Source organism: Musca domestica, unplaced genomic scaffold, assembly GCF_030504385.1.
Source record: "Musca domestica strain aabys unplaced genomic scaffold, Musca_domestica.polishedcontigs.V.1.1 1, whole genome shotgun sequence".
Classification (NCBI taxonomy): domain Eukaryota; kingdom Metazoa; phylum Arthropoda; class Insecta; order Diptera; family Muscidae; genus Musca; species Musca domestica.
In genome coordinates, this window is record NW_026712114.1 from 7,375,826 (window position 1) to 7,401,937 (window position 26,112).

A 26,112-nucleotide genomic window follows, 5' to 3' on the forward strand; every position below is an offset into this window, starting at 1 on the left:
AGTGAGTTCGGACATGGACGATATTGGTTCACTCACAAAAGGTCAAAAAATTCAAAGAAAAAAAGTTGAATGGTATCAGCCGGGTTTGCATACAGATGTATACCCTCAGCCCAAGTTCGTTTATTATACCCTCAGCCATATGGCTAGAGAGGGTATATATCATTTAATATGGGCAAAATGTGCCTCTTTATATGTACCATAGGTACCAGAAGAAATCTTTTGTTAGTAAAAATAATAGAAAGTGTGAAATTTGAAGTAAACCTGATGCATATTTCGGATTTTATGATAACTTTGGTTATTCAAAATTTTTACCCTTTGTGGGGGAGGTACCAGAAGGAATGGTCCGATCTCTACCATATTTATAACAGATCTTGTGTTGATAGAAATATTGAGCTGTGCCAAGTCTGAATGGAATCGGATGTAATTTCTCGTCTTTTGAGCTTTATAGATATTCAAAATATTGACTCTTTTTGGGAAGGTACCAGAAGGAGTGGACTGAAAAAAACCAGTAAAGAAAGTCCTGATACCCTACACCACTTTGCTAATTTAGTAGAGCTCCACATAACAATTAGAAGTTTTTTATGGGAGAATTCAATCATACACGCTATGATTATAATTATAATTTAAAGCTCAAAGGACTAAATATGCCGAAGCATTTGTATCTCTTAAATTCGGACTTGTATTGCCCATTTGGTGAACAATCAATTTGAAATCGGATAAAGATATATATGGGAACTATATCCAAATTTGAACCGATCTCGATAAAATTTGGCAAAGATATTTCTGAGCTGTATTTGAAATATTTCCCTGAATATCGTTGTTACGGAGTGCATATTACGGCTGTGGATAACAAAAACAGCAAATCGGATGAACAATATATATGGGAGCTATAGCTATATCTGAACAGATCTTCACCAAATTTGGCATACTAGCTTCTAGACTCAATTCGGTCGTATTCCACCGAATCCATTACATTTGGGCAAATATTAGACGTTTGGTGCATAATAAAAGGTAAATCGGACGAAGTTATATATGGGAGCTATATCCAAATCTGAACCGATCTCGATAAAATTTAGCAAAGGTATTTCTGAGTTGCATTTGATATATTTCCCCAAATATTGTTGTTACAGAGTGCATATTACGGCTGCGGAGGACAAAAATAACTATAGCTATAGCTATATCTGAATCGATTTCAGCTTTTACCATAAAATATGTTTTTAATATTTATGTTTTTTTGTTAATATTTTTTGTTAATAATATAAAATCTTTATTCAAAATATAATTGTAGGAATGTAATACATATTTTCAAAAATTTATATTCATATTCTGCTTTAAGTACTGACATTCTGGGCACGATCATTGTCCTCGATTTCATTATTTCCATAATAATCATAATCCGGCGAATGTGTAGAAGTTTTAACCGTTCCTCCACCAATAATTGCGGCTGTTGATGTCTCAACCAATTTTTTAATATCTTCCACAGTGTTCGATGTTGCTGCCACTTCTATTTTGGGTGAAGAGGTCGTCGAATCCCATAGCTTGGGAGTTTCCGTTGTTTTGCGCCAGCGCAAACTGTAACGACTGCGTACGAAGGGTTTAAAGGTTCCAGCATGGCAAACTAAAACGGAATAAAAAACACCAACAATTATTTTTTCTTAAATTCTAAAGAAAAATATTTTACACACCAATAATGCCGAACAACAGGATAACTAGCAGAGGCAAACAAATATTTTTGAGTTGCATTTTTCTACGAATTTCTGCCAAGAACTGATTGCAGATTTCGGTAATTCCAGCATTTTATATGTTTCCATTTGGGGTTGCCCCTCTCTCTTTACCCCCACAATTGATGCTGTGGTTTTTGTCATCTCTATTCCCTTGAGAGACATGTGGATTTTTTCATTTGTTGTTGGTTCGATGCAATCATTTTTGCCTGCATGAAAGCGAAAGTGTTATTGATCTTTTATCGTCGCTTGCATGCGCCAGCTATTGATTGATTACATTCGCACATATTTGCAACTTCCATGTTTTATTTTCCGCACTTTGGTGGAACAGCATATGCATTTATCCCACGGGAAACATTGATCGGTTCTTTGACATTTACATTGATGGATGTGGAGGAAAAAGAATTTTTTGTAAATTTTGGTGTAAAACAACATCATGAAATGAAAAATTCGATTTTTGGGGTTGGAAATGTAAGGTCTTTGGGCAGAAGAAATTTTAGATTGTATGCATATGTGGGATAAAAATGGATTTACAAATGTCCTGAATTGGTATAGAAGAGCTTTAAGACCTTTCATGGCTATCTAAAGTATTCTTCTTTAAGTTTTTCTTTTGCCATATATGATCTTGGACGTCTTTTATCCGCATAGAAGATCTTTAAGGTCTTCTATTGCTATGCTTCTATGTTTATAGAAGAACTTTAAGGTCTTCGATGTATATAGAAGAGTTTTAAGGTCTTCTATGTGTATAGAAGAGCTTTAAGGTCTTCTATGTGTATAGAAGAGCTTTAAGGTCTTCTATGTGTATAGAAGAGCTTAAAGGTCTTCCATGTGCTTTAGGGTCTTCTATGTGTATAGAAGAGCTTTAAGGTCTTCTTTGTGTATAGAAGAGTTTTAGGGTCTTCTATGTGTATAGAAGGGCTTAAAGGTCTTCTATGTGTATACAGGGTGAGATAAAAAAAACTGCAACAAAGTCAAACGCCATCATTTTTACATTTTTTTTCTAAATTTTATTAAATGAAAGCAAAAAATGTCGGAAATAGCATCAAATTTTTGAAAAAGTTTAGATTTGTTCGAATTGGTCGCCTTTGACACGAAATATGGCCTTCACTTAACTACGGCCAATGAAACCGTCTCACGCTGCCCAAATGTTGCTCTACTGTATTTTGGCCACTTTCCGGTGAAGCGTTTGCTTGAGGTGATCGTCACTTTGGTATTTTTTAGTGCCAACCTTGCTTTCCAAAATACTCCAGACACAATAGTCCAACGGATTGGTGGCAATGGTGGCCATTGTGCGTTGGAAATGAAGCGAGGAACCTAATTTTTGTAACCATTCTTGGGTGGCGCGTGCTGAGTGCGATGGTGCTGAGTCCTGTTGGAATGTCCAAGGTCTTCGGCCAAAATGTTTGTGTCGCGCCCAAGGCTTTAATACACCCTCCAGAATATTTTCGCGATAATATTAGGCATTTATTCTGATGCCATGGTCGATTAATACGAGCGGAAAGCGACCATCGGCTGTTATGGCGGCCCACACCATCACCATGGCCGGCGTTTGAGTTCTGATGGTCAACGGAAAGTGCACATTTTCAGCTCAACTCTTTGGCAAGTAAACACGATCATTTTGTTTGTTTACAAACTGCTGGACAACGAATGTTTTCTCATCGGAGAAAACCAAATTCGGCAGTTTACTACTTTCTTCGGCCAAGCGAAGCAACTCTTTAGCTTTTTTGAGTCTATCATCTTTCTGTTGCGGTGTAAGCTCTTACACTTTTTGGAATTTCAATGGCTTTACCCCGAGCTCATTTTTCAATATTTGCCGAATGGAACATTGTGATATGTTCAACTCACGAGCCATTTTTCGGCCACTGCGACGTGGGTTTCGATCAAATCGCTTCTCTACTTTTCTAACCATTTCTGCTGATGTTGCTGTTTTCTTGCGTCTACTTCTTTGACGTCAAGTTATGCTATCAGTATCATGGTAACGAGCGATGGTACGAGACACAAAAGATTTATTCACATTTAAATTCTGGAGTGCTCTAGCGATCGCCACTTGTGGTTTTCCAGCTAAATATAAAGAAATCAGACTATTAGGCTTGAATTCTATCGCGAATAACTTTTTTGTGGAAAATTCTCACCAAAATGCTTTTGTTCGCTTGTAAACATTATATTAAGCTGTCACTGCAATAATTTTAACAGCTGTCGGACAAGTGGCTTAGAAATGACAGCAGTCTGATGTTGGTTGCAGTTTTTTTCATCTCACCCTGTAGAAAAGCTTAAAGGTCTCCTTTGTGTATAGAAGAGCTTCAAGGTCTTCTATTCGTATAGAAGAGCTTGAAGTCGTATATAAGATCTTCTGTTTATTATAAAAAAAAATTAGTAGAACTATTTTATTTTAATTTTTTTCTTTATTTATTTAAAACCGCATCTAATTTCAATTGTTTATATTTGTCTGTATGTATGTAGTTAGTGCAGTGCATATAACTTAGATCCTTAAACTAATTTTTGCTTAAGTACAAAAAATGTTTTTTTTTTGTTTTTTGGAAAATCACTTTCCACTTCGAGTGAGAGTTAATAGTTTAATAAAAAAAGACAGATAAATAAATAATAACTTATCAAAGAAATTTCCCTAAATAATTACAAAAAAAGAAGATAAACACAAACTTAAGATTGTTTCGATTTGGCACCGGATGGTATTGGAGGTGGTGGAACATCGGGTACATTGCTGTCGGCACTTTTTGAACCATTTTTAATTGTTTCAAAATCGGCCGGTGCGGGTTCGGGATTTTCTGCTGGAGTGGGTGGTAGAGGAGGTGCAGCCTCTGTACTTGGTGGCGGTTGCTGGGGTGCTGCTGGTGTTGGCATAACATTTGGTGGAGTTGGTGGCACCTGGGGTGCAGGAGTTGGTACTGCTGCTGCTGGTGGGGCATAGGGATCATCTTTGGGTATTGCATTGCTCAATGGGAATTGGGGACCAGTTGGCAAATATCCATAGGGTGGTAAAAATTGTTGCCTTAAAACGGCGGGATTTTTATAATAGAGTGGTGGGAATTGATTGAAGGCATAGGGTGGTAAATAGGGTGATTGTCCAGCTGCAGGAAGTTGGGGATATGCTGGCTGCCTCAAGGGAATAAGGGAAGGTGGCAAACCATATTGATTTAAAGGTATGGGTAATTGTTCGGAAGGCATTTTATCTTCGGGTTTTGGATCCTTTTCTGCCATAAGCATTGTGGGTGGCTGTACGGTGGGCGCTGGTTCTTCGGCACCCGCCGCCGTTGGTGGGGTCTGGGCTTCAGATGGTTTGCTTTCTGCTGGCGCCACATTGGGTGGTAATGGATAACCGGGATATGGTTGGGGTTGTGGACCCAATGGTTGGGCCATTACTTGCGGGGGAAATTGTGGCACTGGCAAGGGGTAGGGTAACTGCAAGAAAAACCAAATTAGTATAATTTTTCCAAAAAAATATTTACCAACTTAATATTGTTACCAACCTGTTCTTTGGGCATTAAATTGGGTACAATGGGTTGGCCAAATCGAACCACGTGGGGATTATAGAGACCTGTATATGGACCATATGGCCCAAATGGTGCATAGTGAGCAATCCCCGATTCATGTATTGTGGGCTGTATCACGGGATATGCTCTACTTTGTACAAGATTTTCATCGGTTGTAATAAGAGCATTATAGATCTTAGGTTTACGTCGCAATCCGGGTTTGGTCTGGCCATAGGTATTTGTGGCCATCATCACCACTATTGCCACGAATAATAAAATCTGAAAAATAAATGAAAGGAAACAAAATTGTGTTAAATTCCATCCATCAATTTTAAATTTTTGTATGTCTATGCAGTTTCTCATTTTGCCTATGTATGTGAATGTGCATAAGGTGTGTTCTTCTGGGAGATATATATTTTTAGCCAACCATTTTTTTCTAACAATATCCATTGACGGGAGACCTTCATGCCGCCAATAATAATAATATTTTGATCAGCAACAACTTTTGACAAGCTTTGTTTGCTTGTTGTTGCCACAAAACTTCATAATCCGCCATCTATTAGCAAACTGACCATGGCGACCACTAATTGCAGTTCCATTAAAAAGGGTGTGTGTGTTTCAAATTTGCTTTCCATTCTTAAAGAATTCTAATAATTCTTTGTAATACCTTGGACTTGTCCACTCGTTCGAATGCCAGTAGGTGATGTGGAAAATGTTACACCCAGAGAAAAAAATCTGTCGAAACGAATGAAGTTTCATTTTATTTAAGTTCTCAAGGATATGGATGGGAAAAAATACATGAAAGGTTACGAAAAGTACAAGAATGTACTAATTATGGTACAATTAAAGATCTGCATTTTTTGTAGGGTGACTATAAAAAAAGGTGTATTGATAAACATTTTGGAATTTCCGACTAGAAATGTATGAAAAGCATTAAAAGGTACTAAATATGGTAGCATTTGTATAGGGCGAACGGATAAATCAAGAAATCAGAAATTTGGAAAATATGTAACAAAGGGTTTTTAGTAAGTACGAACATTATAGTGTACGGAAAAGTACTAAATGACACCAAATTTGTAGGAACAGCTGAAATTGTACATTGGTATGAGGCGTTTACGTAAGGAGATAATTTTGGAAAGGCGTACTATATCGTGTACGAAAGTATTAAATTGTACTAAATTTGTTACATAGAGTAGGAATGGAAATGTTGTTAGGGTCACTGTGGGTATACAGGATGAGAATAATACTGTGTTTTTGGAAAAGCTTACGAAATGAATGGAATTGCACATTTTGGTATAAGGGTCACTGTACGTAGCTTGAAATTTGAAATAGATAATATCGTACATGGTAATGTATTAAATGTCGTTGGTATTTGGTGTGTAGGATATACAGGGTGAGATGAAAAAACTGCAACCAACTTCAGACTGCTGTCATTTCTAAGCCACTCGTCCGACAGCTGTGTTCCAGTGACAACTCATTATATTGTTTACAGGCGTACAAAAGCATTTTGGTTAGAATTTTTCAGAAAACAAGTTATTCGTGATGGAATTCAAGCGTGATAGTGTGATTTCTTTATATTTGGCTGGAAAACCACAAGTAGCTATCGTTAGAGCACTCCAGCTGGTAGCGCAGCCCGACGTCAAGGAAGTGGACGGAAGAAAACAGCAACATCCGCAGAAATGGTTCGAAAAGTAAAGAAGCGACTTGATCGAAACACATTTGAAGGCCATAACTCATGCCAAAGGTGACCAATTCGAACAAATCTAAACTTATTTTAAAATTTGATGCTATTTCCGACATTTTTTGCTTTCATTCGATAAAATTAAAAAAAAATGTAAAAATTATGGTGTCCGACCCCGTATTAGTAATTTTAACTGCTCTAAAGCCAAATGTAGATAGGTGTTATGATCTACTTCAAATAAACTTCCCATATAAATTCTTTTGTTACGGGAGCTCCACTAAATATGCAAAGTGGTGTAGGGTATCATATAGTCGGCCCGCCCGACCTTACTTAAATTTCAAACACCCCGACCTTTAAATCTCAAACACCCCGACCCACCCCCAATTTCAACATTTAAAAATTCCAGCTCCTTATGTTCACCCAACACCAAATTGTACAAAATTTGGTAATATTTTCAAAACCACCTCTTCATATGAACCCTACTTCCCTAAATAATTCTTATATCAAATACCGAGATTTTAGCTTTATACGTTCACATAAGAACAAATGGTTCTAAATTTAGTAGTCTTTGGTATATTTAGTACAGTTATCCCACAATCCATTAGCGATCATCAATCCAAATTTCTAGCTCTATTCGTTTGAACGATACAATGGACTAGTTTACTACACAAACATTGATGAATTCGTCAGTTGCCTCAGTCATATGGGTCAAAACGTGCCTTATTTAAATAACAGCTTTAGACCCTAGGTCTCTTTGGAGTTGATTTGGTGACGTCCGACCGTCTGTGTGTCTGGCTCTCGAAGACAATATCCGATTTTGTCCAAACTTGGTACATCGTTATATTTTTGCCAAACTTAGATCGAGTTCGGAGATGGACAATATCGGGGCACACCTTTTGGTACCTTTCCACAAAAGGTCAAAATTTTCAAAGAAAATATTTTACGTTATAGAACAAGAAACGATCATCCAATGCTCTACAAACTTTGCAATGCCAATATTTTAATAAGTGGGAAATTTTAAGATGGGAAAATGGAAAATATCGGCCCACTCCTTTTTAGTGCCTCACCCATTAGGGGACAAAATTTTGGATAATCATAACTCTTATGTGAAATAACAGCCCGATTGCCTCAAACTCCGCACATCCTAACATTTTTGACAAGATCTGGTGTGAAGATGAGATATATTGGACCACTCCTTATAATACCTCAGGTAAACGGAGAAATACACATAAGACTTCTTCACATTTCACATATCCCAATATTTTTACTAACGCAAATTCCGGTGTGAAAATTAGAGATATCGCCCTTTATACCCCTTTCTGGTACCTCTCCCACGAATGGTTAACATTTTGAATAAAGAGGTTTATTCTCAACTTCAGAAATTTCAATATTTCTATCAACACAAGATCTGTTGTGAAGATGGTAGATATCGGACCGCTTCTTCGATATCGGAGTCAATTTTTTTAGAAATAAAAAATTCATAAAAGCTATTCTCATTATATTTCGCACATCCCAATATTTTTACTAACCTCGCCTACAAAGGGTCACAATTTTTAATAAATATATCTCTGATAACTAGTCAAAAAATTTGAGATCCTTCTCTCTTTAAATTTTGTACACTCTAAAATTTTTTGACCAGTATTAGTACATATTCCACTTATACATTTTCCAAAAATTATGAAATATCTCATGTAAAGTGAAGGAAGTAGTAAATAAAGTCCAAATTTGAAACGTTGTAATATGTGTATAAACATATGCCAGATACGAAATGGGCAATATTGGACCACTCGTCTTTCATCTTAAATTTTTGCAAAAAGAGTAGTATTTTTAGACCCATTTATATTTTTTTCGTACCAAAAATAGCACATTCGAATTGTCTATCATCTATTTTCTTAATTCATTTTTGAAGTAATTCATTTGTACATAGTTCTAGAGTCTGTTTCATTCCATTCGCTACGGTATGTTTTGGACATTTTATAGAATTTCGTACACAAACGGGTGCTGCTGTCTCGTTCTTATATAAAAGAGTGGAGCGCAAAATTCTTGTAAAAATCGTAATCTTCAAATATTTCTACTCGCGAGTATTTTTCACTGTGGAGTGTGAGTGTTAGACATCTATTCTACCTTTTGTACCATATTATTCGAATTTGCGAAAAATTAGAGCTGTATCATTTCTCAATTGTTCAATGTCGATAATGGGTCACAATTTCGTATCCCATGCTACGAGATTGCGAAAATGTAATGTAAAAAATGTAAAGCTTCATCTCTTTCTGTTAGCTATATACGTATGGAATTATATCACTTTTTATAGTTTCATGTATTATCTATTGTACATTATTTTGAAATATTTTCTGTTTTCATTCACATAATGTACACATTTCCCAATATCCATATATGCATTCCATATTCGATGAATTTTTACATCGAACCAAATATTTGAATTCACCATTTTCCTCGAGTGTACATTATTCAGTAGAATTTGCTTAGGAATGTCCCTACTGTCCATCAAATTCCCATTTAACAAGCATTTATTCTGTTTGTGATCATAATTTCTTAGAGTTTCATTCATTCATGCCAGTCGATCGATCGGCTAATATTAAAACACTACCGAACAATGCATGCAAAAAACAGACGCACACATACTCACGCACACTTAGGTTCAATATGTGCCAGTCATTTTGACGGAAGTTTCAATTTAAACCTAATCACATTAATTGCCACCTAATCTTATTAGCGCACAAACAGCACATTGTAAGACATGGTTGGGTAAGGCAAGTTACATGCGAATGTATCTACGAGTATGTCCATAAAATATGTATCATTCGAATTGAATTCGAATGAACTTTAAGAAAAGGGGGTGGGTTATTATGTTTGAGCGTGGGTTTGATTTAGCATGGCTGGCTCCAGCTCTGGTAGTTCTTTTATGTGATTGAGTGACACCGCTAAGACTTAAATAGTTTGACACTTTCAAAGGTGACAAGCAAAACGATGTTTTTTGTTTGGGTTTCTTTTGGAGTTCAAACATAACTATAGATGACAAAAAAAAAAAAAAAAAAAAAAATTATAATAAAATAAATGATTGATCATTTTGAAAACTTGGTTTGACATTTTATTTTGATCGATATCAAACATAGATTGTTCGATATAATTTTAATTGAAAGAGATCAATGTATCTGGGTGGAGATGGTAACAGAGAAAGAAATTATGACAATATATGGCAATACATATTCAGGAGTTCAAAATGGTAAGGAACACAGTTTCCATTGGTTGAGATTTGGAATATTTTAAATCTATTTGAACCTTCTCTGATTATAACCTATACCACTAAGTGCAGCTTTATGACAATTGACACATTCAAATTTTTGCCGGCAAGAACGAAGATATGAGCTGGACGTTTTGAATGATGATTGATTATAATAAATTAATAACTATATATATTGAATATATAGTGTGAGATCAAAAACTGCAACCAAGTCAAACGCCATAATTTTTACATTTTTTTAAAATTTTATTGAATGAAAGCAAAAATGTCGGAAATAGCATCAAATTTTAGAATAAGTTTAGATTTGTTCGAATTTGGCACGAATTATGGCCTTCAAACGGCCAATGAAACCGTCACACGCTGCCGGAATGTTGCGAAGCGCCTTCTTGAGGTGATCGACACTTTGGTATATTTTAGTGCCAACCTTGCTTTCCAAAATACTCCAGACACAATAGTCCAACGGATTGGTATCCGGAAATTTTGGTGGCCATTGTGCGCTGGAAATGAAGCGAGGAACCTCATTTTGTAACCATTCTTGGGTGGCGGGTGCTGAGTCCTGTTGGAATGTCCAAGATCTGCTGCCAAAATGTTTGCAAGCCCAAGGCTTTAATACACCCTCCAGAATATTTTCGCTATAATATTCGGCATTTATTCTGATGCCACGGTCGATTAATACGAGCGAAGAGCGACCATCGGCTGTTATGGCGGCCCACACCATCACCATGGCCGGCGCTTGAGTTCTGATGGTCAACCGAAGGTGCACATTTTCAGCTGACCTCTTTGGCAAGTAAAAATGATAATTTTGTTTGTTTACAAACTGCTGGACAACGAATGTTTTCTCATCGGAGAAAACCAAATTTTTACCACTTTAGGCCAAGCGAAGCCACTCTTTAGCTCTTTTGAGCCTATTTTCTTTCTGTTGCGGTGTAAGTTCTTCCACTTTTTGGACTTTCAACGGCTTTACCCCGAGCTCATTTTTCAATATTTGCCGAATGGAATATTGCGATATGTTCAGCTCACGAACCATTTTTTGCAGGTTTCGATGAAGTAGCTTCTTTTCTTTTCGAACCATTTCTGCTGATGTTTCACTTCCTTGACGTCGGTCTACGCTACCAGTATGACGGTAACAAGCGATGGTACGAGGCACAATAGATTTATTCACATTTAAATGCTGGAGTGCTCTAACCATAGCGACTTGTGGTTTTCCAGCCAAATATAAAGAATCACACTATCACGCTTGAACTCCATCACGAAAAACTTTATTTCAGAAAAATTCTAACTAAAATGCTTTTGTACGCTGGAATAATTTTAACAGCTGTCGGACGAGTGGCTTCGAAATGACAGCAGTCTGAAGTTGGTTACAGTTTTTTCATCTCACCCTATATGTCGAATAGAGTCCAAGCTTGGCACACCGTAATATTTTAATCGCACATAAGTCAGATCCATCTCGTATGTTAACTTAGTGACAGACTTTTTTTACCCAGGCACATCTAAATGTTTCTGCCAATTTAAGGGCGTAGATAGTATGCATCCGTCCACAGTTTTCGATGTCTTTATACAAAAATTGAAAATTTTCAAAATTATAATATACCTTATAGGAAGTGATGGTAGAATCCGATGTAGCAAAAATTGTGAACACCGTAATATTTGCATCACGCTTAGGCCACGCGCAAAAATGGGCAGTGTAAGTTTACTTCTCATACCTTCCTTATAAAGGGTTAACAGTTCGGTTCAAATTTTGTATTTGGATTTGGTAATGCCTAGGACAGAAACTGGCTTTTACAGGCCCAATACCCCATATAATGTTCGTAACCGTGGCTCAGTGTGTAGTTTGTCTAACTACCAGTCACACTACTGTGACTGAGGCAATGGAATATTAAATCTGAATATAAAACAAAAGCATTTTTTTACTTTTTTGACAAACAACTTATTTTTGACGACTTGACCCTGTAAAAATAATGGGTAAGCAGGTTGATTCATAAGTAGTTTATAAGTAAGGAGTTATGAAATTTAGCCTAGATGTCTGTAGTAATGTTAAGATTATTGGTATATCGGTTCCCATTGAGGTTATGCACTTCTGATCTTCGATACATCAACGGTTTTGGCCCCAATTTCTAACTAAATAATTTGAGTACTTCGCGTTCCTCGAACAAATATTTATCGTAGGTCTATTTTTTGCTATAGCCTCCATAAAGGGTACCTTCTGATCAGCGTTATTTTAATGGTTTATGTCCCAATTTCCAACCAAATCGGGTGTAATTTACTTCTCTCAAAATAGATATAGTCGCCATATAACGGAATGCTCATAACTTAGTAATTGTCTTCTTTTTATACCCTCCACCATACAATGTAGGGTATATTAACTTTGTCATTCCGTTTGTAACTCCTTGAAATAAATATATATTCTAAGTCGATTTAGCCATGTCAGTCTGTCTGGCTGTCTGTTGTAATTACGCTATCTATCGAACGAATTGAGACAGGTATTGAGATTCATAATGGACATTCTATGACAGAAAATTGTCTGTGCAGGTCCACGTCTTCGTATAGCCACCATATAACGGTACCTCCCAAAATTCGGTATTTTAATGATTTTAGCGTCATTATTCACCGGAATTGTTTCAAATTACGTATTTAGAGTTCGTAATGGGAACTACAGTCTGTGACGGAAAATTATCTATGCAGGTCTACGTATAGACCCCATATACCAGTACCTCCCTATATTCGGTATTTTGACGAGTTTAGGTACAATACCCACCGAAATTGTTTGAGATGTCGTATTTGACGTTCGTAATGGATGCTATAGCCTGTGACAAAAAATTATCTATGCTGGTCTAGGTCTTCGCACAGCTCCGATATAACGGTACCTCCTCTTATAAGATATTTTGGTGATTTTAGATACATTATTCACCGTTTATTTCAAGTTTCAGTAATGGCTTATGACAAACAATGCCTATGTGGGTCCACGTCTTAAAGACGCCAATATAACGGGGATTTTTTTAAGGGTTTTATTTTTTGAACATTTCCAATTTCGTTCCAAATGGTGGAGAGTATTCAAAGATCGGCCCGGCCGAACTTACAGCTTTTTTACTCGTTAACTCCTTAGTCCACCTTCACTTATCATCCCAAACACGAGTATCTATGACAGCAATTTGTCTCCATTGATGGTTTGTTGCAGAACCAGTTGATATTGTTGCAACAACAAAAATAATAACAACAAACAATTTACAATTGAACTGGGTGCCGGCATGTCATAACAACGTCAGCAGCAGCAACAATAACCGCATACAAATGCAGAGAGGGGCAGGCAATTAAACTATGTTTATTACGACATGTCTGACCCCACCTGGCCTGTGTGTGAGTCTATCTATCTCCATATGCATGGGTGTGTGTTACGGATTCTAATAAAAAACTACTCCACTGTAATTTCAATTTTTCAGTGCACTTTGTCTTTGTTTGTTGATGTATTATTTAGAACAAAAATAAAATATGTTGAAAAAAAAAAAACTACAAATAAAACATAACTCAGTGAAAAGAAATAAAACAAAAAAACCTGCTAACCTTTTGTTCGAATAACGTAAAATGAACTAACTATGCATGCACACGGGGTGTGAACCTATGTACGTACATATGTTGTACGTACGTTCGTATAAAAATATGGTGTACAAGATTATTGAATTGTTACAGTTCTAGGTAAATGTCCGTTTCGGTTTTTTTGTTCATTTGTGTATTCTCTTTCATCGTTGTTAGGTTCTTGTTCTCGCAGTTCTGTTTTGATAAACAAATGTTTGTTAATTTAAATAGAATTATTTTTGTGCTAAGCGGAACTGATCCAATTGAAAGTATTTGCAGAATTGGTAGCAACACAACAAAGAGTGGTACAATAGCCGGAATGTCGTCGTCAAAACTTATTGGTCACTATGGGAGTTATTTTTTTGGATTCTGTTTCCAACATCCTCTTTTAGATTATTATTGTTGTAAAGTAATTTCTACTCTTCAACAGGTCTCTTGAGATTCCTGGAAAGGTCCAATATTTTTTTTTTTTTTGGGCGAAAAAAATTGTATTGTCCAGAATCGATCCTTTTAATAATACCCACAATCATAAGCGGAGAATTTTAAGACTGGTTTTACGTTTGCCAGATATAGACTATGGTTGTTTTTTCTTTGTAGTGTAGTTTTTTTTTACTATTAGAATTCGGCCGAAAATATACATTGGAGCTATATCCAAATCTTTATTGATTTTAATATAAATTGAAAAAAATAATTTTTAGACAAAATTCCGTCACACAATCCAAACTTCATTAAAACTGGAGATACATAGCATGTTTGTTGCATCAATTACATGAATTCGTCCGAAAATATATATGGGAGCTATATCCAAACTGAACCGATTTCTTCATAATTTGGCAAAATTTATTTTTGTACCAAATTCCGATATTTATTTCAAAGTTTATTTGAATCGGACATATGTATCGTGTTTGGTGCAAAAAATACATAAGTCGTCCGTAAAGAAGTATATGGAAGCTATAGCCGAATCTGGGCCGATTTCAATATAATATATCAAATGAGTTTTTAGACCAAATTCCATCACACATTCCCAATTTCGTTGAAATTAGAGATGTATATCATGTTTGTATATGGGTAATGTATATGGGAGCTACATCCAAATCTGAACGGGTATTATGTTTTTTTGCTTTTAAAAATTTTCTATATTCATTTTAGGGATTTACTGTAATTACCCAATGCGATAACCTCCACTTTCTTAACCAATATTGGTTGGGAATGTGGACCTGAGAAGTATCGTTATATGGGGACTATACTAAAATATATATCTATGTTGAAATTTGTCTGTAGAATGGACCTTATTTAGCGGCTATACCAAAACGTGGACAGGAATAACCCATATTTTGTACAAATAATTCCAAATATATTCTAAAGGCATGTATGAAATGTTAAAGCTTTATCTTAAATTTTCCAATGTACAGGGTAAGATGAAAAACTGCAACCAACTTCAGACTTCTGTAATTCTTAAGCCACTCGTCCGACAGCTGTTAAAATTATTCCAGTGATGGAAATATTGAGATGTACCATTTTTGGAATGGATTTGGATGTTGATTTGGAGTGGAGTGGACCGATATATTCCGTCTTACTACCAGATCTTGGGTTCATAAAAATAGTAGGATGTGTGAAATTTGAAAACAATCGGACTCTAACATCATATTTTTAAAGAATTATAATTATTCAAAATTTTGACTCTTTGTGGGAAAGGCAATTGATAGAGTGGGCCAATAATATCCATTTTGCCACCAGTCCTAGAACTAACGCAAATATTAGGATTTGCAATTTAAATTATTTTATCCCTTTGTGCAGAAAATATTTTTTTTTGAAAATTTCGACCTTTTGTGCGGGAGATACCAAAAGGTGTGGACCGATATTGTCCATCTTAACACCAGACCTTGGGTTAATATAAATATTGGGATGTGTGAAATTTGAAGACAATCGGACTCTTACATCACATTTTATGAGAGTTGTAATTATTCAAAATTTTGAGTCTTTGTGGGAGAGGCACTTGATGGAGTGGACCAATAATATCCATTTTTCCACCAGTCCTAGAACTGACGCAAATATTAGGATTTGCAAAGTTGGAGCAAAATCGGATTATCCTTTCTCTTTCTGAGCAAAAAAATATTTTTTTTTTTTGAAAATTTCGACCCTTTGTGGGGGAGGTACCAGAAGGAGTGGACTGATGTTGCCCATCTCCGAACTCGATCTAAGTTTGACAAAAATATTACGATGCACCCAGCTTGGACCAAATCGAATAATCCCTTCGAGAGTTATCGTGCGCACCAGCCAGACAGACAGACTGACGGACGGACATAGCTAGATCGACTCCAAATGTTCTAAAACGGATTTTGTCCAAAGAGACCTCAGCAGAAATGGCTCGAAAAGTAAATAAGCGATTTGATCGAAACCCGCGTCACACTAACCGAAAAAAGGCTCGTGAGCTGAACATTTCGCAACATTCCATTCGGCAAATAATGAAAAACGAGCTCAGGGTAAAGCCATTGAATTGAAAGTTGAAAACATGCACCTTCGGTTGGCCATCAAAACTCAAACGCCGGCCATGTTGATGATGTGGGCCGCCATAACAGCCGATGGTCGCTCTCCGCTCGTATTAATCGACCGTGGCATAAGAATAAATGTCGAATATTATCGCGAAAATATTCTGGAGAGTGTATTAAAGCCTTGGGCACGCAAACATTTTGGCCGCAGACCTTGGACTTTCCAACAGGACTCAGCACGCGCCACCCAAGTATGGTTACAAAATGAGGTTCCTCGCTTCATTTCCAGCGCACAATGGCCACCAAAATTTCGGATACCAATCCGTTGGACAAATGTTCCTGGAGTATTTGGAAAGCAAGGTTGGCACCAAAAAAATACCAAATTGTCGATCACCTCAAGCAAACGCTTCGCATGGAATGGGCCAAAATACCGCAGAGCAACTTTCGGGCAGTGTGTGACGGTTTCATTGGCCGTTTGAAGGCCATCATTCGTGCCAAAATTTACCAATTCGAACAAATCTAAACTTATTCTAAAATTTGATGCTATTTCTGACAATTTTTGCTTCCATTCAACAAAATTAAAAAAAAAAATGTAAAAATATGACATTTGACTTTGTTGCAGTTTTTTATCTCACCCTGTACATGCAGCTTATTTTCCACACTTTTACTTATCAATCAATTACGGAACGGAATCTTATGTTCAGCGACTTTATTACAGCCATAAACAAATGCAAATAATTTTACATTTCATTTTCATTCGGGGGGAATAAAAATTTCCTTTTCCAGTGGCTTCGTCCGTCACACATTTGGAAGTTGGGGAGCGTAAATTACATCGTTGTCATGGAGATAATGAAAGTGATTCGATTTGGTTTAAATCTTTTAAGCTTAAACACACATACGGTGGAAGTGCTTAAATGGACAACAGTTGTACAGTGGACAAGAAGACAGCGAAATACTGACAGATGAACCAGCATCAGTAGACAGCCGGTCAGTGGGTTTGTCTGTCAAGTAGACAAATAAACAGAAATCGAAACACTTTCATTTTCCTTTAAACGTCTTAAAGCTACACGCCGCCAAACTTGACCGAATTCAAGACCAAAGAGATGTCAGTTGTTGTTGTCGTCGTTGTTGCTGTTGTTGTTGTTTTGTACCACTTGAGCGGTGACCTAAATTTTGGTTTTCAAATAAAAATTTTCAAGTTCGCCTCTTAGATTTTGTTTTGAATGTTATATATTGTTGTTGCTGCTGTTGTTGTTTGTTTGTTGGACATTTACAACAGCCACCCAGAGCATTGGCAACAATGTAAACGGACATTCGACGCATGGAAGCAAAGCCATATAAATGTTTGATCGGTCAAACGGTGTGTGAAAAATGCAATTAGGGATTGTAAATAATGTTGCTTGAAAACCGGGCTGGAAAAGATTTCAAATCATGTTCAACCATGATGTTTTGTTAATCGGAAGAGTGAGCACATGTAAACGATTTGCTTGGATTCATTATCAATTGGACATTGAGTTAGCCGGTGGGGAGTTAGTTTATGGTATTTAAATCATTTGCCGGATGTAAGTTTGTGTTACATTGTTCGATGTTTGGATTGATTGAATGTATGGATGTATTGCCTTGTAATTTGTAGTTTATGGCCAACAAATGGGTTGGGTAAAGTAGGAACATTGTACAGATGGATCGAGGGTGGGTGGATCGATGTTTTATGTCTTCCGAAATGTGGAAAATTTAAACCGATTTTAGGTAGTGTCAAGCGAGTGATATTTGAACATAAAAGTGATGCCATTGTTTCAGCAAATCGGCTGAACTTTTTATAAAATTCCGTCAGATATATGGCCTTAAACTTAGGGACCTTAGGAAGTCTTTGAAAATAACTGTCCAGTAATATAACTATATTACTTTTTATACCCTCCACCATACATAGTATGGAGGGTATATTAAGTTCGTCATTCCGTTTGTAACTCATCGAAATAATAACTTTAGACCCAACAAAGTGACAATAGTGTCCAAACGAATGTAGAAAGGAAGCTAAAATTTGCCCCTATTTGTCTTTGTCGGCAAGCAGGTCAAATTCGAAGATGGTCTATATCGGTCCACGATATTGTATAGCCCCCGATGCCCTAGATATTCGGAAATTTGATGATTTTAACCACATTTTTCAATGTCATTGTCTGAAATTCTACACAAGGAGTTCTTCGTGACTACTTTACCCCCTGAAAATGAATTGTCTATATAGGTCTGCGATATCGTATATCCCCCATATAAATGTACCTCCCGCCATTCGGTAATTTGATGATTTTAGTCACATTTTCAATGACATTGTCTGAAATTCTGCACAAGGAGTTCTTTGTGAGTACTTTACCCACTGAAAGAGAATTTTCTATATAGGTCCACGATATCATACAATGGTGCCCCCCATACAGTGGTGCCCCCGATATTCGGTATTTTGATGATTTTAGTCACATTTCTCAATGGAATTCACCTAAGGAGTTTCTTCTGAGTACTTCACCCCCTGGAAGGGAATTGTCTATATAGGTCTAGGTTTTAGTATGTCACCCATATAACGTTACCTCCAGATATTCGGTATTTCCAAGTTTTCTTTGTAGGTCCACGTCTTAGTATAGCCCCCATACAACGGCACCTCCCTTTAAATTGTATTTTAATGATATGAGCTACATTTTTCACCGGAATTGCGTCGAGTTTCGTCTTTGAAGTTCTAAATCGTTACTACAGCCTATCACAAACAATTGCTTCATATAGGCCCCATATAAAGGTTTTCATTTTTCGACGGGATTTTTTCGACCATTTTCAAAAAAAAAAAAGAAAGAAACATGGTGGAGGGTATTAAAAAGTTCGGTTCGGCCCCCACCCTAGTATGAAGTGTATACTATGATTGTCATTACGTCTGTAACAATTCGACCCCATAACATGTACATATTCTTGATCAGCATACAATTTCATGTGGATTTTCTGGCTGGAGCGCACGATAACTCTCTTAGGGAGTATCCGATTTGATCCCAATTTGGTACATCGTAATATTATTACCAAACTTAGATCGCGTTCAGAGATGGACAATATCGGTCCAATCCTTCTGGTACTTCCCCACAAAAGGTCGGGATTTTTTAAAATAATAATTTACTGCACAGAAAGAGAAAGGATAGCCCTCCAACTTTGCAAAACCTAAGTGCTCGGTCAGGTGCGAAAATGGACAATGTCGGCCTACTCCATCAAGTACCCCCCGCAAAGGGTCAACATTTTGAATAATTTTAACTCTAATAAAATTTGATGTAAGAGTCCAATTGTCTTCAAATCACACAAATCACAATATTTTTATTCACCCGTAGTTTGGTGTGAAAATGGAATATATTGGTGCACCCCTTCTGATACCTCCCCCACAAAAGGTCGAAATCTTGAATATCCATTAGGCTAATAAAACGTGCAACTAACATCCGATTCCATTTAGACTTGGCACATCTGAATTTTTCTATCAATACAAGATCTCTTATAAAAAAAAGTAGAGATCGGATCATTCCTTCTGGTACCTCCCCCACAAAGGGTCAAAGTTTTTGATAAACAAATCGATTATAATATTCAAAATAAGCATCCGGTTCTCTTAATATTTCACACATCCCATTATTTCTACTATACCATATTCTGGTGTGAATATATTGGCCCTCTCCTTCTGGTACCTCTCTCACAAAGGGTCTTAATTTTGAATATCCATGAAGCTCACAAAACGCGAAACTAACATCCGATTTCATTCAAACTTGGTACATTTCAATATTTCCATAAACACAAAATCTGCCATAAAATTAGTAGAGATTGGACCATTTTACAGGTACCTCACCCACATGGGTTTCACGCATACAAACATTTTTGATAAGAAAAGATCTATTTTAAAGATGATATATAAATGCGAACCCCTTCTGAGACCTCAACCACATAGGGTTAAAAATTTCAATACTTTTATATGTCATAACTTGCGAATAAATATTCAAAATTTTGATCGCTTTGGAACTTTTACATTTGGCCTTAACTTGATAATAAAGGTTGACAGTTTTTTACCTTTTGTGGGACGGGACTCCTGGAAGATGTGAAATACAGTAATACTATCAATTCCGTACCTTATCTAAGACTGATACATATATTACGAAGCATCAACCTAATTGAATACTCTATTAGCTAAGTTTAAGATATATCTTAGTTTTTTGAAAAATATTGACCATCTGAGGGGATGTTATTATTCTTCTTTCAACTTAATCCAAGTTTCGTAGAAATATTAATTCAGCAGTAGATGCTCCCATTAGAGAGCTAACTATAAAGAAGGTGGGAAGAATGATCAATCGTTTTTTTGAATATCCTGCAACGGATTCGATCTAAATATATATATGGACCCAATAAATGATAGGTTCCTTTGTAACTTAGAGGCTGAGGTAAAATAATGTATACGAGAATATTTCCAAAATTATAGGACTTCGACCAATTTATTTAGTTAGGTGAGTAATAAAAACGTTTTAATACTCTACACCACAAGGTGATCAGGGTATTATGTCTTCGTGCATTTGTAACAGGAAAAAGGAAACGAAATAGAGTCGATTTATGCATGTCCTTACGTCTCTCCATCTGTCCATGTATTTTTGTAAACAAAGTACAGGTCCCATTTATTACCCGACCCAGTTGAAATTTTGCACAAATCATTTGTTTGACTCATGGACGAAACCTATTGAAATTGGAGATAATCGGTCAAAATTTAGATATAGCACCCATATATATATCCTCGTCCGATTTGCTTTTTATTATGCACTAAACGTGTAATATGTGCGCTGGAAATGAAGCGGGAACCTCATTTTGTAAACATTCATATATATATATATATATATACGGCTGTGAAGAACAAATATAACAAATCAGATGAATAATATAGAGCTACAGCTATCTGAACCTATTTTCACCTCAATTTGGTTGTAAGAGGCAAATCCCATCACATTTTGGCTAATGTAACGTTTACGTTTGGCCCACAACAAAAGACAAATATATATATATATATATATATATATATATATATATATATATATATATATATATATATATATATATATATATATATATATATATATATATATATATATATATATTTGTCTTTTGTTGTGGGCCAAACGTAAACGTTACATTAGCCAAAATGTGATGGGATTTGCCTCTTACAACCAAATTGAGGTGAAAATAGGTTCAGATAGCTGTAGCTCTATATTATTCATCTGATTTGTTATATTTGTTCTTCACAGCCGTAATATGTACTCCGTAACAACGATACTCAGGGAGATATATGACAAATTCAGCTCAGAAATACCCTTTGTCAAATTTTATTTAGATCGGTTCAGATTTGGTTATAGCTTCGATACACCAAATGGGCAATTAAAGCCCGAATTGAAAGGACACAAATGCTTCGGAAAATTTAGTCCTTTGGACGTTAAATTATAACTAGCTGGAATGTATAGTATCATAAAGATGGCCCCGCCCGAATTTAAGACTTTCTTTACTGGTTTATTATTTCTTTTGATTATGCTTAATATTTCGACCGTCAAGATCAGGAAATTTTTTTTAACAATTTTTCATTTTTATTTGCTACAGATTTTCAATGGCCATTCTCATTTTTATACCCTCCACCATACTATGGAGGGTATATTAATTTTGTCATTCCGTTTGTAACTCCTCGAAATACTCACGTCAGACCCAACAAAGTATATATATTCTTGATCAGCGTAAAATTCTAAGACGATTTAGCCATGTCCGTCTGTCTGTCTGTGTGTCTGTCTGTCTGTCTGTCTGTCCGTCTGTCTGTCTGTCTGTTGTAATCACGCTATCTTTCGAACAAATTGAGATAGAAGGCTAAAATTTTGCACACATGTATATTTTGCCAGTAGGCAGGTTAAGTTCGTAAATGGGTCATGTAGGTCCAAGTTTTCATATAACCCCCATATAACGGTACCTCTCGATATTCGGTATTTTGATGATTTTAGCGACATTATTCACCGGAATTGTTTCAAATTTGGCATTTGAAGTTCGTAATAGATACTGCAGCAGAAAACAGAAAATGGGCAATGTAGGTCTACGTCTTCGTATAGCCCCCATATAACGGTACCCCCCGATATTCGGTATTTTGATGATTTTAGCGACATTATTTAACGGAACCGTTCCAAATTTGGTATTTGAAGTTCGTAATAGATACTGCAGCAGAAAACAGAAAATGGGCCATGTAGGTCCACGTCTTCGTATAGCCCCCATATACCGTACCCCCCGATATTCGGTATTTTGATGATTTTAGCAACATTATTTAACGGAACCGTTCCAAATTTGGTATTTGAAGTTCGTAATAGATACTGCAGCAGAAAAAAGAAAATGGACCACGTAGGTCCACGTCTTCGTATAGGCCTCATATACCGTAACCCCCGATATTCGGTATTTTGATGATTTTAGCGACATTATTTACCGGGATTGTTTTAAATTTCGCATTTGAAGTTCGTAATGGATACTTCAGCCCATGCCAGAAAATTGTCTGTGCAGGTCCACGTCTTCGTATAGCCCCCATATAACGGTACCCCCTATATTCGGTATTTTGATGATTTTAGCTACATTATAAACAAATTTTTCTTCAAGTTTCGCATTTAAATGTTGTAATAACTTATGACAAAAGTTGCCTTTGCAGGTATACGTCGTCGTATAGACATTCGGTATTTTTAAGATTTTAACAGAATTTTTAAAGAATTTTTTTTATTTTATTTATTTAATTATTTTATTTTTTTTTGGAAATTGTCAAATTTGTACCAAATGGTGGAGGGTATTAAAAGTTCGGCCCGGCCGAACTTACAGCTTTTTTACTTGTTTACAACCAATTTGTAATAAGTTAATGCAGCTTTATGATCTGAAATAATTCCTTCCATTTGAGTTCTTTAATGCAAATAAGATCTGTTCTGAAATCAAGTGGATTAATCAAATTGTGACCAGAGCTTCTTATATTTGACAAACATATCATAACACGTTTAAAAAAGTACTCTCAATTTCTTATTGAAAAGATGTAACGATTTTCTGGATTACACTGTAATTCTATGTTCATTCAAATTTATCACTTTGTCGTGTCTCTGTCACATGTCATACATAAATTCTGAATTCACCGAATTCTATCTCGTTTGGTTTCTTAAAATGCATTTCAATTCTCGCTGTTACAGTTATGAATAAATTGGCTGCGAACAAGTGGATTTGTTATTTTTTACTCTATTTCAACGTATTTCAAACAGAAATTAATATTCCAAACGGATAATCAATAAAATCATCTGATAACATCATTACTTATCCATTAGCCATTCAGCTTGTTTTGATGGCCAATGTTAGTCGATGACAACAGACCGAACGAACGACGAACGACCATCAGGAATGACATGAAGAATAAATGTGGTGGCTATGAATGATGGCACGACAGGTTGATTCTGGGTTAAATAAACTATAGCAACTCGGTTTGTACCAAGGCAATGGATTTTCGTATGCAATTGGAGTTTGGAAATTCAATTTTAAAATTGTAGTTTAAAAAAATTATGTAGTCACCTTTTTTGCATCCATGATGATCATATTTTGGTTATTTGGAAGTTTCGATTTGGTATGCACCGTGTATGGCACCACTTCACTTCACTTGGGCACGTTTAATTCCTTTTTGATGGGAGGAAGATTTCAACTCGAATTGTCTCAATAACACTTTCAAGGATTGATTGTAACTTTTTTTCCTTTTTTGGAAGTTCGACACAAATTTAAAATTCACAGGATGTCTTTTTGATTTCGAATACACTTCAGTTTTTCCCACTTCACTTGCTCTCTTAGTTGTGAGCTCTTTTTGATTTTTCTATTAGTTCCACTAATATTTTTTATCCGTTCCGTTTTTTTACAAGTTTTCTTCAAATTCGTTCGTTTGGTTTGCGCTTGTGCTCAGTTGCTTTGCTATCTGGTGAGCGTTTGAAACGCTTAACGGGAGTACAAACCTTTTTATACCTTCTTTGCTTACGGACACGTTTGTAAAACAGCGCGCACAGTTAGCTAAGCTGCTTGCTGGCCTGCTGCACACACTCAGTACATGACCGAGCCACCAACCGACCGACCGACCAGCTGCAGAAAACCAACGAAAATCCATTTCTTATTTGAAATTCGCGACTGTTAAGTGGTAGTGGCGACCGCCAAACAATGTTGTCTGACGCTGTTCGGAGGGTTTTACATAGCACTGTTATTAACAGTCAGCCATTTGTGTTGCTGTGATATCAATTGTTGTTGTTGTTGTTGTTGTTGTTGTTGCTGTGTTTGCCATTGGCTATGTTGGGTGCTATTCTTAGTGCCAGTGGAAATTGAGGGGGCCATTGAATGCACAATAATAGCGGATTGAGCTGTTTGTTTGAAGTTTTGTTGCATTGTTAAGTCCCATTTCCCCTCGCTCCATGCAAGCGATCGCCAAAGAGTCTACTGCAGCACGCATTTGCGCATGAGCATTGCACAAGCTTACGGATCAATCTGGTGATAATGAAAATGGGACATGTCTGAAAATAAAAAAAAAAATATTTTTTTTTATACCCTCCACCATACATAGTATGCAGGGTATATTAAGTTCGTCATTCCGTTTGTAACTCATCAAAATAATCATTTTAGACCCAAGAAAGTATATATATTCTTGATCAGCGTAAAATTCTAAGACAATTTAGACCCGTCCGTCCGTCTGTTGTAATCACGCTACAGTCTAAACGAATTAAGGTAGGAAGCTTAAATCTTTTGTTTGCAGGTAGGTCAAGTTCGAAGATGGGCTATATCGGTCCTCGATATCATATAGCCCCCATATAATGGTACCCCCGATGTTCGGTATTTTGATGATGTTAGCCACATTTTTCAATGGAATTGTTTGAAAATCCACATAACTAGTTCCTTGTGGGTACTTTATACCTCGGCAGAGAATTATCTATATATGTCCACAATATCGTATAGCCCCCATATAACGTTACCCCACGGTATTCGGCATTTTGATGATTCTAGCCACATTTTTTAATGGAATTGTCTGAAATTCCACAAAAGGAGTCCCTTGTGAGCATTTTACCTCCTCAAAAATAATTGTTTATATAAGTCCACGATATCGTATATCCCCCATATAACGGTAGCCACCGATATTCGGTATTTTGATGATTTTACCCACATTTTTTAACGGAATTGTCTGAATATCCACACAAGGAGTTCCTTGTGCCGTCATTTCGTATGTAACTTATTGAAATAAGCATTTTAGACCCTACAAAGAATATACATTCTTGATCAACGTAAAATTCTAAGACGATTTAGCACTGTACGTGCGTCAATCGGTTCGTTTGTCCGTCTGTTGTAATCACGCTAGATTCCAAAAGAATTAAGATAGGAAACTAAAACTTCGCACAGATCAACCTTTTGTCTGCAGGCAGGTCAAGTTCGCAGATGGGCTATATCGGTCCACAATATCATATAGCCCCCATATAACGGCACCCTCGATATTTGGTGTTTTGATGATTGTAGCCAAAATTTTCAATGGAATTGTCTGAAAATTTACACAGGGGTTCTGAGTACTTTGCCCCCAGGAAGAGTATTGTCTATATAGGTCCACGATATCGTATAGCCCTCAAATATCGGTACCTCTATACATTCCGTATATTCATGATTTTAGCGACATTATTCACCGGAATTGTTTCTAATTTCGTATTTGAAGTTCCTAATGGGTATTACAGCTTGTGATAGAAACTTGTCTATGCTGGTCCAGGTCTTCGTATAGCCCCCCCATATAACGGTACCTCCCTATATTCCGTATTTTGATGATTTTAGCTACATTATTCACCGGATTTTTTTCAAGTTTCGT

At 36.4% G+C, this 26,112-nt stretch overlaps 2 protein-coding genes across 2 annotated transcripts; both read right to left on the reverse strand.

The window, feature by feature from the left end:
• Positions 1-1,245: 1,245 nt before the first annotated feature.
• On the reverse strand, positions 1,246-1,816 carry LOC105261549 (uncharacterized). The gene is made up of 2 exons (XM_011292508.3): positions 1,686-1,816; positions 1,246-1,618 (listed from the first exon to the last, which is right to left on the reverse strand). Exons 1-2 carry the CDS (start codon positions 1,741-1,743, stop codon positions 1,332-1,334), a joined length of 345 nt encoding a protein of 114 aa, XP_011290810.3. The 5' UTR covers positions 1,744-1,816; the 3' UTR covers positions 1,246-1,331.
• Positions 1,817-4,103: 2,287 nt separating this feature from the next.
• LOC101899286 (uncharacterized) lies at positions 4,104-24,153 on the reverse strand. Its single transcript, XM_005179262.4, has 3 exons — positions 23,811-24,153; positions 5,207-5,488; positions 4,104-5,138 (listed from the first exon to the last, which is right to left on the reverse strand). The coding sequence occupies exons 1-3, from the start codon at positions 23,832-23,834 to the stop codon at positions 4,380-4,382; spliced, it is 1,065 nt and encodes a 354-aa protein (XP_005179319.1). The 5' UTR covers positions 23,835-24,153; the 3' UTR covers positions 4,104-4,379.
• Positions 24,154-26,112: the final 1,959 nt, after the last annotated feature.